This window comes from Tachysurus vachellii, chromosome 26 (assembly GCF_030014155.1).
Source record: "Tachysurus vachellii isolate PV-2020 chromosome 26, HZAU_Pvac_v1, whole genome shotgun sequence".
NCBI classification, from domain to species: Eukaryota; Metazoa; Chordata; class Actinopteri; order Siluriformes; family Bagridae; genus Tachysurus; species Tachysurus vachellii.
Window position 1 is genome coordinate 12,093,435 of NC_083485.1, and position 13,875 is coordinate 12,107,309.

At 37.8% G+C, this 13,875-nt stretch overlaps 1 protein-coding gene across 2 annotated transcripts in view; it reads left to right on the forward strand.

Moving 5' to 3' along the window:
- The window catches only part of abl1 (c-abl oncogene 1, non-receptor tyrosine kinase), a 31,320-nt gene that overhangs the window by 11,558 nt on the left and 5,887 nt on the right, over window positions 1-13,875 (forward strand). The window contains exons 1-3 of one of the 2 annotated variants that reach the window (XM_060862712.1): window positions 4,578-5,198; window positions 8,806-8,964; window positions 12,013-12,308. In XM_060862712.1, the coding sequence (XP_060718695.1) occupies window positions 5,117-5,198; window positions 8,806-8,964; window positions 12,013-12,308 (537 nt within the window). In that variant the 5' untranslated portion in view covers window positions 4,578-5,116. Of the gene's footprint in view, window positions 1-4,577; window positions 5,199-8,805; window positions 8,965-12,012; window positions 12,309-13,875 lie in introns of those variants that run through there. The other variant, XM_060862711.1, reaches the window with a different exon arrangement.

The following is a 13,875-nucleotide window of genomic DNA, read 5'->3' on the forward strand; positions in this document are numbered from 1 at the left end:
ATATTTAAAAAACCGTATTGTTTCACCTACTAGAACCCAAGCAACCACCTTGGATCACATCCTAGTGTTGGGCAACCACCAGGAATATTAAAGCAGCATTTTAACATTTTAAATATTCTATTAAAATTTTATTTGTCACATAACCAATCATACACAGAACAAAAAAACGTTCCTTCATATAAAAATAGAGCCATTAACACTAGGGATAACAAATACAAATAAAATTGCACATTTAGGTCATAGTGTTTAGAGCGATCGGATCTGTCTGTGGTCCATTGATGTGGTATGATTGGATGATGAATCATGAATGTGAGTGTTGTTTATTTCATTCAATTCAATTTTATTTATAGAGCACAGCTTTATAGAACGTAACAAATATAGTACAAAAAGTTTCTTATAAAAGTGCAAGATTATTAGACTTGTATTTTAAATGTGTGTATATATATATTTAAATGTGTGTATATATATATATATATATATATATATATATATATATATATATATATATATATATATATATATATATATTTAAATGTGTTTATTATATATATATATATATATATATATATATATATATATATATATATATATATATATATATATATATACACATATATACACAAAATTATGCCAAAAAAACTTTTAAACCAACATCAATGTCTGTTCATGGACTTTTAGCTTCTGCCCAGAAACTTGTGACTCAGTCAGGTATTTAGTTCAGTGTGTAAATCTCATCATCATGTAGCACATCCTGTTCATCACCCAGATAAAAAGATAGTTATTAGCCTCTATATTTCGATATAGATGTAGACCAATGAACATATGCTGTTCTACCTTGACCTGACCTTGTCTGGAACACAACATCGATTTTCCCTTCAGTCGACGTGGGCGGAACGGATACCAGCAACAAAAACCAACTAACAGTCTTGACATTTTAAAATCAGCACGATGTTTCATCTTGCGTTCGCTCCTCGTTTTTACACAAGGCCGTGTTTGCGTTTGCAAGCGAGTGATGTCAGGCGTGCTGCGATGTCCCCGAGGCGTCCTGCACCTGGCTCACTTTTCCCTTCTCCATTAAACACTGCAGACCTTTTAATTTAGAGAAATGGGTTATTATTTTTTTATTTTATATTATTATTTTTTTTTTTTAAATAAAAGTTTACTTAAAGGGAATATCTAGATGTATCTAGGCTTCAGTAGGTGTGCAGCACGTTATTTGCCTTTTATTTGCTCGTGCCCTAGGGTTCGGAAAAAGAGGAGAGCTTAAAAAGCGGGGTTGAAAAAAATAACAGAGGACGGACGGGAGAAGGAGGGGGGTTTGGGGGGGGGAGCATACCGTGGACGTCAGCTAACTGTTAACATACTGAGCGTGGCATTATATAAATCGTAATGAAGTGATTCTCCTGTGAGCTCATCACTGAACAATGTGCTTCATGTTTCCCCGTCTGCAGTCTCCTCCTCCCTCGGCTCTTTCTAAACCTCGCACTCAGAAACCCTAAAGGACGTATAAAGGTCCACAGGTGCTTTTTAAAGTCTTGTTTTTCCTTAATTAGTCTATTAGACGTTGGAGCGACGCTTGGCATTTGCGTGATTTTATTTATTAGTTTTTGTTTATTTATCTATTTTTTGCATGATTGAGGTAAATTACTATTAATTACTAATGAAAGCAGGGTCATTTGGTGCATCTTGCAAAATCTGTTGTTGTTTTTTGTTTTTTATTCCCCCCCCTTTTTCTTCGGTATAAATTGTTTCCAGAGTTTGATATTGTCGATGATGTAAACCAGGTGTCTTGCAAAGACCCTGAAGTCCTTCAGTGAAAACTTTTTGTAATCCTTAACAAATGTAAAGTAAAAGCTCCTTACTGAACCACAAACATGGTTTGACTAACAGAATAATTTACTGTTTTTTTTGTTTGTTTTTTAATCTCTTTATGATGCGTTCATGCAATTGTACTGATCTATAATATACACAGTGACCTTTTTCGGTATGCCGCTCAGGAACGCTAAGCTCGCTCGCTTTCCAGCTGCGTTTTTATTGTAAATGAAGTGGGGTAGCTGGAATGCCAAGGAGTCCTTGTTGCAGCCTAGGTGGTACGGCTCATTTCATACCTCGCTTCTATTCTCGTTCCGTTGGCCAGACTATAGACGTGGAATTGTATCATTGTCATATTTTCTGTTGTTTTCACTCCCTTAAGACTGGAAAGTCAAGAGAATGTCTTTGCGGGCCAACGCGGCTCTGGACTCCGGAGTGAGCCCAGGTTCCCGCCTGTCTGGAGACTCCAGTTGACTGGTGTAGAGAGCGGTGATGTCAGCTTCAGAAACATTAATACCTCTTTTCCACATGCTCATGGAGAGGTATCAGAGTTTTGAAATGAATTTTAACTAAAATTTCTTGAGCTGAAATTAGCTCTAAAAGTGAAAGTGATATTTGTTTACAAGCTCAGAAATAATCTTAATGTTTTTATGTGTTTTAAGAAAGCACTGTCAGTTTTCGAAAGTAGCAAATCAGCGTTGGCTCTGAATATAAAAATTGTTATAAATAAATAAAGCTGTATTATCCAACTCGCAGGCCGTTGTTCTGATGGTGAACATTAGAAATGATTTGTCTTGCTAAACAACACATAATTATGCTTTAAAACACATGGAAGACACACTGGGATCATTTGGAGCTGGCAAGAGAAATCTTTTCCTTAGCTACACAAAACATTCACCAAGTTTTTACTTTAATAAAGGCTGCATGAATTAAAAGGAATAATTTAATGTACGTGCAGAGATGATCTGGTTCTGGTTAGTGACCAGCTCCAGCTCTTTGTACACTGGTTATAATTAATTTAATCTTAGATGACGGAGACCAGATTGAAATCCTGATTATTACATTAGAGCTGGTTTAGTGTTCGCCGGATTGAGCGCGAGACAATTGCACTCGTTAGAAATACCACACTCCATATATTAACGAGACATAAAACCTAGATCGGGATCAATAAATGACGTCGTGACACAGTGGAAAGCTGCACAGGACGTGTCTCAAAGTTACTCAGTGGAAAGCATCCGGCTATAAATGTAATAGAGTAAAAGTTTTAAAACTGATGGAATGATGTTTGCTGTAAGTTTCTTTGTAGTTTGTAGTTGTAAGTTTCTTTCTCTGTAATCTCTCTAAGTTTGATGCTCATATTTCGTTGTTTTTATAGATTGTTGCTTGAATTTATTTTATTTTATTTTATTTATTTATTTATTTATTTATTTATTTATAGCTTTTCCCTCCCCAAACTTTTATGATGCAGTTGTGGATCGATCTGTCTGTCTCTCTATTTAAATCTATCTATCTATCTCTCTAGCTATCTATCTATTCTATTTCTTATCTATCTATTCTATGTATTATGTCTGTCTGTCTGTCTATTTAAATCTATCTAGCTATCTCTCTCTAGCTATCTATCTATCTATCTATCTATCTATCTCTCTAGCTATCTATCTATTCTATTTCTTATCTATCTATTCTATGTATTATGTCTGTCTGTCTGTCTGTCTGTCTATTTAAATCTATCTATCTATCTATCTATCTATCTATCTATCTATCTATCTATCTATCTATTCTATTTATCTTATCTGTCTGTCTCTCTGTCTGTCTGTTCATCTATCTATCTATCTATCTATCTATCTATCTATCTATCTATCTATCTATCTATCTATCTAGCTAAATATTTAAATGTCTAAATGTTTAAATGTATATTTGTCTATCTATCATCTGTCTATTAATTATTTAACAGAAATCTTTGGTGAAATTTTAAGCACTGGGTTCTTCTTTTAAACTACTACCATTAAAGACACTGCTGTTGTTGTTATTATTATTAGATATGTAATGACTTTTTGTTATGGCTGCACTTGTGTTCGACACCGCATTAAAGCTCATTGTTCGGTGTAACATCCATCTTGAATTTCTTCCACAGTCACAATCCAGCTCAATAATCTACACTCGGTCCTGAACTCGTCCAAATAAAGACTTTATCACATATTGTTCTTCTTGTGTAATTATCTCATCCTGAGTCTTGTTGAACTCGACTCCGAGTCCAGACATCCATAACAGGACAATAGAGGTTTTTTTTTTTTAAACCGTTTTCATTCGGTTAGAACATCGAGTGCATGGAAAAACACCCCACAAATTCTAATCCTAAATACAAATTCATCATCACTCAGTCATTAAGCTTGATTGATTACTGTTGACCAGCAGGCCATGATGAGTCAACAAGACACAATTGAATTTTTTTTTTTAATTCTCAGATCAGGCTGTTGCTTGGTTAACCTCATTGCTCAAACAAAACAAAAAAAATTGAATGCAATGCTTGCCATGACATTTTACAGCACACTTGCCATTCATTTATTCTTCCAAGCTGTAAACGTCGAAGAAGGAGCTGAAAACACTGGTGTGCGACAAAAGGCAGATTCCTGCTCAAACTGTCTCATAGCCTGACTTGTGGCCAGAGAGAGTGCTTCGGTGTCCCACTCTGTTGATGTGAGTGTTTGAAAGTGTGTATATTTCCAACCGTGAGTGAGTGTGTGTGTGTGTGTGTTTTGGGGGAGGTGGGAGGATCCAGCCAGCTGATGTCATTCAGTCCAGAAGGCAGCGCCTGAAAGGGGCCCTTTGTTGGCAGAGAGCAGCTCCAGCACTCGGCTTCTCCTGCTATTGCACTCCCGAGTCGTCAGAATGGCACAATCCGGACCGTACCTTTTCGTGACAAACTGTTAGCTCGGCTCCTTAATCAACTCGGGGAAAGGTTTTTCGTGTTTGGATGTTTTCTTTTCTTTCTTTTCTTCCAGTAAAAACGATTAAGCCGAGCTGGAATGAGGAGAAAATGGAGCCTCTCGCATTGGAAAGTCGGTAGAAGAGATCCATAAAAGTCAGAAAGTGGATACAGCTGTAGAGCCTTGCAATGTGGATACCAGCTTTTACACTCAAAAACTGATTTCTTTTACTGTTTTCTCCACTTTGTCATATGCTTTTTAAAGTTGTTTTTTTTTATGTCACTTCTTTTTGGATGAGCGATAACTAAGACGTTCTACCCGGTGCGTGTGTTGGGGGGAAAGAGACTCTTTTTCTTTTAAAGCAGGATTGTGCAAATCAAATGAAAATGTTGGAAATCTGTCTGAAATTGGTGGGGTGCAAATCAAAAAAAGGCCTCTCAGCTTCCAGCTATAACCTCCAAGGTAAGAATCTGGGATTGCGTGGGAGAAGCACAAGAAAGTTAGCATGGCTTTTGTGTGAGTGTGTGTGTGTGAGTGTGTGTGTGTGTGAGTGTGTATGTGTGTGAGTGTGTATGTGTGTGAGTGTGTATGTGTGTGAGTGTGTATGTGTGTGAGTGTGTATGTGTGTGTGAGTGTGTATGTGTGTGTGAGTGTGTATGTGTGTGTGAGTGTGTATGTGTGTGTGAGTGTGTATGTGTGTGTGAGTGTGTATGTGTGTGTGAGTGTGTATGTGTGTGTGAGTGTGTATGTGTGTGTGAGTGTGTATGTGTGTGTGAGTGTGTATGTGTGTGTGAGTGTGTATGTGTGTGTGTGAGTGATTGTGTGTGTGAGTGATTGTGTGTGTGAGTGATTGTGAGTGTGTGTGTGTGTGTGTGTGAGTGGCTTCATGAAGAATCCGTTCCAGACTAATGTAATCGAGGGAACTCTGGGTTAATGGTCTTTTAAAAATCATAGGTTTTTGCAAATCTCTAGGCCTCTGAGCTCTTCTCTGCCTGGCCGTTTGGAAAGTGGAGGAGGGGAACGAGAGAGAGAAAGAGAGCAAAGCCAGACACTCTGGCTCACAGCAAAAGAAAAAAGGGGGGTAAAAAGGCAGGGAGGAGAGAATACTAGGAAATCTGACTCCAGCCTGATTGCCTGCATATGTTCAGCGTAAGCAAACGTTCAATTGTGTATAGAACTTCATACTCCCCTGTGCACATATAGGAAAAGGTGTTCTGCTTCATGTTTACACTGCTGTATGTTGCCATGGGGTTCTTTTCAAAAACGGGGGAAAAACTTTTCCGGACTTCCCTGACATATTTAGCAACCGAGGAGTTTTTCTGAGGAGGACGTGTTTCATGTGTGTTTCCTGTTGTCTGGTTCAGTTAGTTAGCAATGGAGGAAAAAATCTGCAGGTATCCTCAAGTCTCAAAGAAGAAAAATAAAGTTAAATGTGAAAATTTGAGGGGGAAAAACCCCAGTGTGATTCTGGCCTGCTTTTGTTTTACAAACTTTTACAGTGGTTCTTATGGCTGGCTGGCGTTTTTTTTTTTCCTACCTGCTCAAGCCTCCATACATGTTTATACCTATATTTATATCTGTTCTTCCTTCATCTGTGTGTTCTTTGTGCTCCAGTAACTGGTTTTATGACAAAAAAAGCCATGTTATCTGTAACCCTTAAGACGATTCCAGCCCAAACTCTTTATACCCCGAGGGCAAACCCGAACAAACTAAATACAAATAGTCCCAAAAAGAAAAGAAACCTAACGCTCTAGGTTGTGACGTATACATTCGATTTTACATCAACTGAATTGTTCTTAAATTATTTGTCTCTTGGTTTGGTCTGGAAGCAAATAATAAACAAATTAATGGAATTAGATTTTCAGGTTTTATTTAACTAATCAGCTTTAGCCAATTTTTCTATATCTCGCTTTTCTATACACCAAGATGGTGAAATGCTGACGGAGATTTAAAAGGCATTAGTTTTAGGATGATATGTCGTTCATACCGTAGCTTCACATTTTATAGTTTGAATGTTGTGTAGTGGTACGACAAACAGTCACTAATCTATATACTAAAGCTTCAGGCCATGTGGAAACCTCATGTCTATTTAACAGATTTTTGTCATATTACATAACTGTGTTGTCATACAGTTTAGGTTGTTTGTTCAGTGCAGGATGATGTTTCTGTGTAAATAATATAAATCATTTTACAGCAGCACATTTTTAAATGACACGAATCTAGCTGGGTGTTTTATTTCCAGTTGGCGGTATACATAAGGCTCATTTGGTTAACAATGAAAATAGTTGTTTTTACGGCGGAAATCTAACGCCCAGATGTACACTGACCTCTGAAATATAGTGTTCTTACAGTCATGTGAGTCAAGCTCAAAATAGTAATAGAAACGAGTTGTTGGTTGAAATTGGCTGAAGTTTCGCCAACCATATGCCAAATGTCATCCCACCGACTTCGACACAAAAGAAAATCAATGTCGTGGAGCGTTGATGAGTGAGCGTGAAGCCATCTCTCCTGTGCCTTTAGCAGAGGAAGTGGAGGAACTCCCTGTAGGTCAAAGCCCTTTATCTTTTACTATAAAAAGACAGCAACAAAAAGACAACATGACTAAACTAAAGATAAATATTAGTGTAGATATTCAGAGCTGGCTGGGGTTTATCATTTTGAAGGAGGTTGATGGAGAAATTTAGAATTTAGAATTTAAATCTTATTAGAAGATCTATTCATTGCTTGTTCTTCACTTTAAGTGTTCAGTTTGTGGGATCGTAAAAGTAAACGTGTGTAAATTTCTACCTTTCGTTCGCGAACGGACAAACGAGTGCAACATAATGATTTAGTCACAATACCCTGTGACGTTTACTCAGAATACCAGATCTGAACACCAGCAAAAACGAGCTTATTCTTCTTGCTAATAACGAATCTGGAATGATTTGTGCAGCTATTTGGATATTAAGACCTTTCACGTCCACGTCCATGTCTCTCAGTTTGAAATGGTTCAAGTGTCAGAACTAACACTATAATAATATCGTTATCGTTAATGGGGATAATTAGAAAGCGTGTCGTTCAGCGCACAGGCGTATCGAAGCACTTTGAGCAGCAGGAGGTTAACAGAAAAAATGTAGTGGAAATGCTCTTGTGGATTATTTGTATCTAAATTTTTAATCAGACAAATTTTTCTAGACGATTCAGTTGTTTATTGTGATTTTTGATTTTTAACGGATTATCATTTAAAATGTGATATCGCACGTGTTTTGTTTCTTTGCTGAAAAAGTGACATTCTTGATCGTATCTTACGGAATGTAGTTGTAGTTGTTTCAGCTGGCTAGTTTAGCTTATCTCGCCAACACGTGTGTATTTGGTGGCGTTTTGAATTGCCGGCTCGGTTTCTCTGTTGTTGTTATACAGTGTGAAGGGGTTTGCACTGCTTTTGTTCCTTTCACTACACATTCTGTCATGAGCTGATTTAATCACATATACATCAACATCGCTAAATCCCCCAACGTTACATACTGCGCCTTAAATTTGACCAGCTGGAGAAGGATTTACTGTCCCCTCTAATGGGAGAATATATCCACCCCTTCTTTGTCTGGTTCTTGCCTAACAGGAAAATCACAGCCAGTTCTCTGTCATTTGTTTATCTTCCGCTATCTATCGCTGCCTCATTTCCTTGCCAGACCTCAAGACCTCATTCTTATGTCTCATCGTTACAAAAACATGTTTTTCAACATCACATGATGCTTCATTAAGCTTCACACAGTTAAAACAAAGTAGATCAGTGTTAATGTAAGGATACTGATGTTTCCCAGGTTTATAATATGAATACATGAACATGGGTTCGTTTTTTTTTTTTTATTAGCACTGAGATTTTCTATACAAAAGTTGTTTAAACGATTAGATTTTGAAGATGAGGGACTACCATCATTGTTATTATTCAGAGGAATAAACGAGACCATGGTTACGGCTTGGATTATGGCTGATTTCACCGTTTTGACACAAGTAGTGTATTTTGTTCATTTGTTTATATTCCTATTTATTCACTTATCTTTCTGTACTGTTTTTTTTTCTTGTATAACAGAAGCTCGACCGGATTTTGAGCCCTCTGGTCTGTCTGAGGCGGCGCGCTGGAACTCTAAAGAGAACCTGTTGGCAGGACCCAGTGAAAATGACCCCAATCTGTTCGTAGCGCTGTACGACTTTGTGGCGAGCGGCGACAACACGCTCAGCATCACCAAAGGTAAGCCAGTAGGGTGTCGACTAGATAAAACTTCTGTCCGTTCTGAGGTGAACATATAAACTACGTGAACGTAAAATCTTCACGACAAGAACAAGACGTAATTAAAAACCTGAAATCTCTTATCGTAGACCTTATCTGATACCGCACTAACTTCTGCTGTTGTGTTCCTAAGAGGTACATCTTACTACAGAAAGTAACCTCACTACGTTGAGTATTTATACTAGACCTGTATTTATAAGTAACCTTGCTGTTTGTCAGTTTTTCCTTTCCAAGTTAACACCGCACGCAGTGTCCATCAGTTGTTCCCTTCGGTAATGTGTTTTGAAGGGCCCATTAAAGTAAAAGTTTTCCACTTCTGTTTGGAGACACACATTGTACCACACCATTGTTTTTGTGCTAATGTGTAGGTTTGGTGTTAGTTAATAAGTAGTGAGATCAGTTTAAAATAAACTCAGCAAGGACTCAAGTTTGTTTATACAGATGCAGATAGAAAATAGGTTTTTCTAAGTTCGTTCTGGTTCTCGTCTTCTAATGAAGCGTTCCCTAGAAACACTCTCCCAGTTCCATTTACATTTACTCCCTAAAATCCCTAACTACAATATAAACCATTCTGTTTGAATGAAAGGGCTCAAGACAGTTTGTTTGTTAATGAGTTAAGTGAACGTCCTGGCACTTCCATCCTGTCCAGCCTGGTGACGTCACTGTCTGGAAATCCACATATTTACCTCACATTCTCTATCTTCCTTCTGCTTCCTTTATCACATGCAACATGTGCGTTCTTTCAACTGAACTTACTGAAAAACAATACGGCAGCTGCGGCCAGGCTAGTGCCGGCTTTTCATGTGGGGAGCGCCTGCTTCACGTTAATTACGTTTACGTGGCAAGATTAACTGCACGGAAGGGACGCAGAACGTAAGTTGTTTATTACAGAAAATGTTAGTAAGCTTTTTGCATTAACGACTTGACAAAGTGATCCAAAACAAATCTATATAGTAAGGCAAATATATCTAGGCTGCTGATTAGAACAAAAGTAATGACACCTTATAAATGGGGGAAGAGCTAGTAAATGTTGTAGCTGTGGCTGAGCTGGGTTATTGGACGTTTTTGCCCTCTCTGTATTTCAGAGGCATTTTTTTCTGTTTCGATTACATTGTTTATTTTAATGCATTTCTATTTATGAAGTGTTATGAAGGGCGCCGCTGCATGTAAATCAGCCACGCCATGATCACGCTTCGTCAGTACGTAGAAATTCAGTGTCGCCTTCAATTTGGAATTGTTAGACCTGTGAAAACTCTAGATATATATAGTGCATACATGACAGAATACATTTTTAAGCATCGGCTCGTTATTTTCATAAAGTCATCATCTGAAGCAATGTGAAATGGGTTTGTTTTTAATATGATCTCTCGGAAAAGAACATTTGCTAACTTTCCCATAGATGTTGTGGAGTCTGGTCTGTCTAGCTAAAATCTTGTAGCACTGAACAGCACATTTAGTCATGTTCTTTAGAAATTCAATTTATGCTCATGTCTATGAAGAAATGAACTCAATACTGTTGGATGATCTAAGCACAGTTGGATTACCTTACTATCAAATGACACTTAATTTCAAAATGTTTTATTTTTTTTTTTTATTTAATTCAATTATCCCCTTAAAATCTTTGTGTGTGTCCAGAGTTGCATTCCTCAACCCTCGTTACTACAAAACCTCTCCTGTTATTTTCATTGTGGTTACTGAATAATGTGCTTTATATGACTGGCTGAAAGAGCTCGGAGTTGCACAAAACTTACTTTGGACGGTTTGTAGAGACAAATGAGGGGTCGTCACATTCAGGACAGTTCAGGAATTCAATGACGCCAAGTTTGTACAGCCAATTTGTGTAACCACGGAAATGAGGATGTTGTGTTTAAAGAGAGAAAACAAATTAATTTTAAAAAATTGGGTTCCGTATTTCAGTGTTTCCTCCAATAACTCGTACCATTTCTCCATCCTGGATGTAGTTTATAGTATTAGTACTAGTGTAGTATTAGTCGTAAATTCACTAAACAAATAGATGGATGGCTTCTCTTATAATCAAGCACATAGCTGTTTATTTAGTTTGTCTAATGAAAACTTTCATCATCCTCAGATGTTTGAGTTTCCAGACTGCCACAATTTTGTCATAATGCGTGGAAAAACATTGTACATCATGGCAAAGGTTATCATGATGCACTTAGTGTACATGAGTCAGACTCCTACCACATCACGCTCTCCATTAGTCTTTGCCGTGTCGTGTCCGGATGCTATATGAGTCAAACGTGTGGTGTTTCTTATTAATGTTTCAAATCAATCAGCGTTCGACCTCCTACACCATAAGCACAGGTTTAGTCCGGGTTAATTAAAGGATTAAAAACTACTGACCCCTTTTAAAATACCACTTTAATTAAAGGCTCAGCAAAGCAGCCCTGAAGCATGATGCTACCAACACTGTGCTTCACTCTGGGTATGGTGTATTATTTTTTTTTTCTTTTTCTCCTCCTCCTTCATCATCATCAACAACTGATTTGTTGAACATGGATGATATTCCTGAGCTCCTTGAATGTTGACACACGTTTCTTGGCAGCGTCTCTATAAAAACAACAAACTTTAATTGGAGTTACTCAGAATTTCATTGATGACAGCTGTATGCTAATTACTTTTGAACAAGAGCTAGAATGTGATTGGTTCATATTGCCACAGCCCATTTATAAAAGTTATTTTTTTGTCTTGTTTCTGGTGTTTTTTACATTTTATGTTTTAGTTTCACATTTGAAGGTAGAAAAAAAATGACACGATTTATCTTGGTTTCATTGGGGATTTTTTTACATCACAAAATCCTGCCCTTAGACTTAGGGGTGCATAGACTTTAAATCCATTGTTTATCATCTTTAAATGAAGTAGACTCTCCAGGTCTATCTTACTTAATCAAATCTAAACAGTGTTTAACATTTATCAGAGTATGTGCCAAATCCAACTCAACTTTCAAAATGTTCTAAGTGATCTAATTTGTCTTTTTTTTTTTTTTTTTAGGAGAGAAGCTGCGAGTGCTAGGTTACAATCACAATGGCGAGTGGTGTGAAGCACAGACCAAGAATGGCCAGGGTTGGGTGCCCAGCAACTATATCACACCTGTCAACAGTCTGGAGAAGCACAGCTGGTACCACGGGCCAGTGTCCCGCAACGCCGCCGAGTACCTGCTCAGCAGCGGCATTAACGGCAGCTTCCTGGTGCGAGAGAGCGAGAGCAGCCCAGGGCAGCGGTCCATCTCACTACGCTACGAGGGTCGCGTTTACCATTACCGCATCAATACAGCCTCTGACGGCAAGGTGGGAACACAAAAGTCTCCTGCTTCCGACGTTCCGTGTATAACACAGTACCGATCCATTCTTGATTGTGATTGGTCAGGAGCTCTGACCTGTGTTGCAGGCTGTAATTCATGTCACAGATGTATGTTAACATACTAGTTTTAATATATTTTCGGTACCATAGAACCAACAGCTAATGCAAAGGGAATTGATCAGCTGGTGCTCCACATAATACACGTAATAGAAGTGTTCTTGCTAACACAGAAACACACATGATTGTCGATGTGATACTTTAAGTAAGTAGATTATGAGTATATTATAAGTTTTGGCAAATTACTCTCATGTAAGAGAAATAAAGCACAGGAAGATAATTAGCTTTGAGGAGGTAGCAGTAACTCTGCTTCACATCACACAAAGATCACAACATCCAGTGACTGATTATTTTCCTAAAATATGCCCCCTAGTGTTTTATTTACTCCTTATTGTTATATATATATATAAAGATTTATTATACATTATATAGCCCTTATAAGTATAAATTATCAACTTTTTTCAGTTAGAATGGCTGGACTATTTTTTGAACATTTTTCCCTACTGTTCTGAAGCCATTTTATGGCAGGATTGAAAATTTTTAATTTATTGTCCATAGATCGTACCATATAAGAGCATCAGATGAAATGAAGGCTGCCAGTCATTTTTTTTTTGTTGTTGTTTTAAACTTCCATGCTTCCATGCGAGTGCGCTAAGGCTTAGATGTGTTGCGACACTCTAGTCTGCTCCGGCAGACATATTTTCTGACCTGCACAACTGTAGGGAGGCTGGATACATTTCAGCAGTTAGTTTTATCACCAATAAAGAATGTGTGTGTGTGTGTGTGTGTGTGTGTGTGTGAGAGGGAGAGTGAGAGAGACAAGCATGTCACTGCTCTTCATTGCTCAGCACATTGAGGTGAGGCTGAAGAATGGTGGGTATGAGAAGAATGCCTGCAGTGGAGAGATGATACACTTCCCATTTAATCATTTCAAACCCCTTTAAGCAGTCACCCGTTTACAGTTAATCTCAGTGACGTCACACGTGGTGATTAATTGAGCAGTAGTCTGGGCCCTTCTTGATTTAGTGAATTCTGTAATTCTAGAGGATTTTAGAGGCCCAGCTATGATGACCTCATTGCAGGAACTTCATCCTCAAGCTGTGTGTCACTTAATTTTTTTGTCATGATAATAGTCATGTTACTCTTTCTGAAGGCAGGCACAGTTTTACTCACAGTTTTCAGACCTGTGCCGAAATCCCTATTATTTTTATCTGTATAAAGTTACATGCAATGTTTGTGAAACATAATATAACACAAAACAAGTTAGCCTGCTGTCACATACTTATCACAATAAGACATGCAACATGTCCGGTTCCACAGATACTGTAAAGCCCTGCAACCTGAAGCCTTTCCATTACAGGAACATTACAGTGAGATTAATATACAGCCTGCAGTTTGTCAGAACTTCTGTTATGAATCAACAGTTTAAAAGTATTCATAATAAATATAAAAGTACTGTGGCCCTATAAGCCTTCTTGGCTAGGAAATAATTTGTTT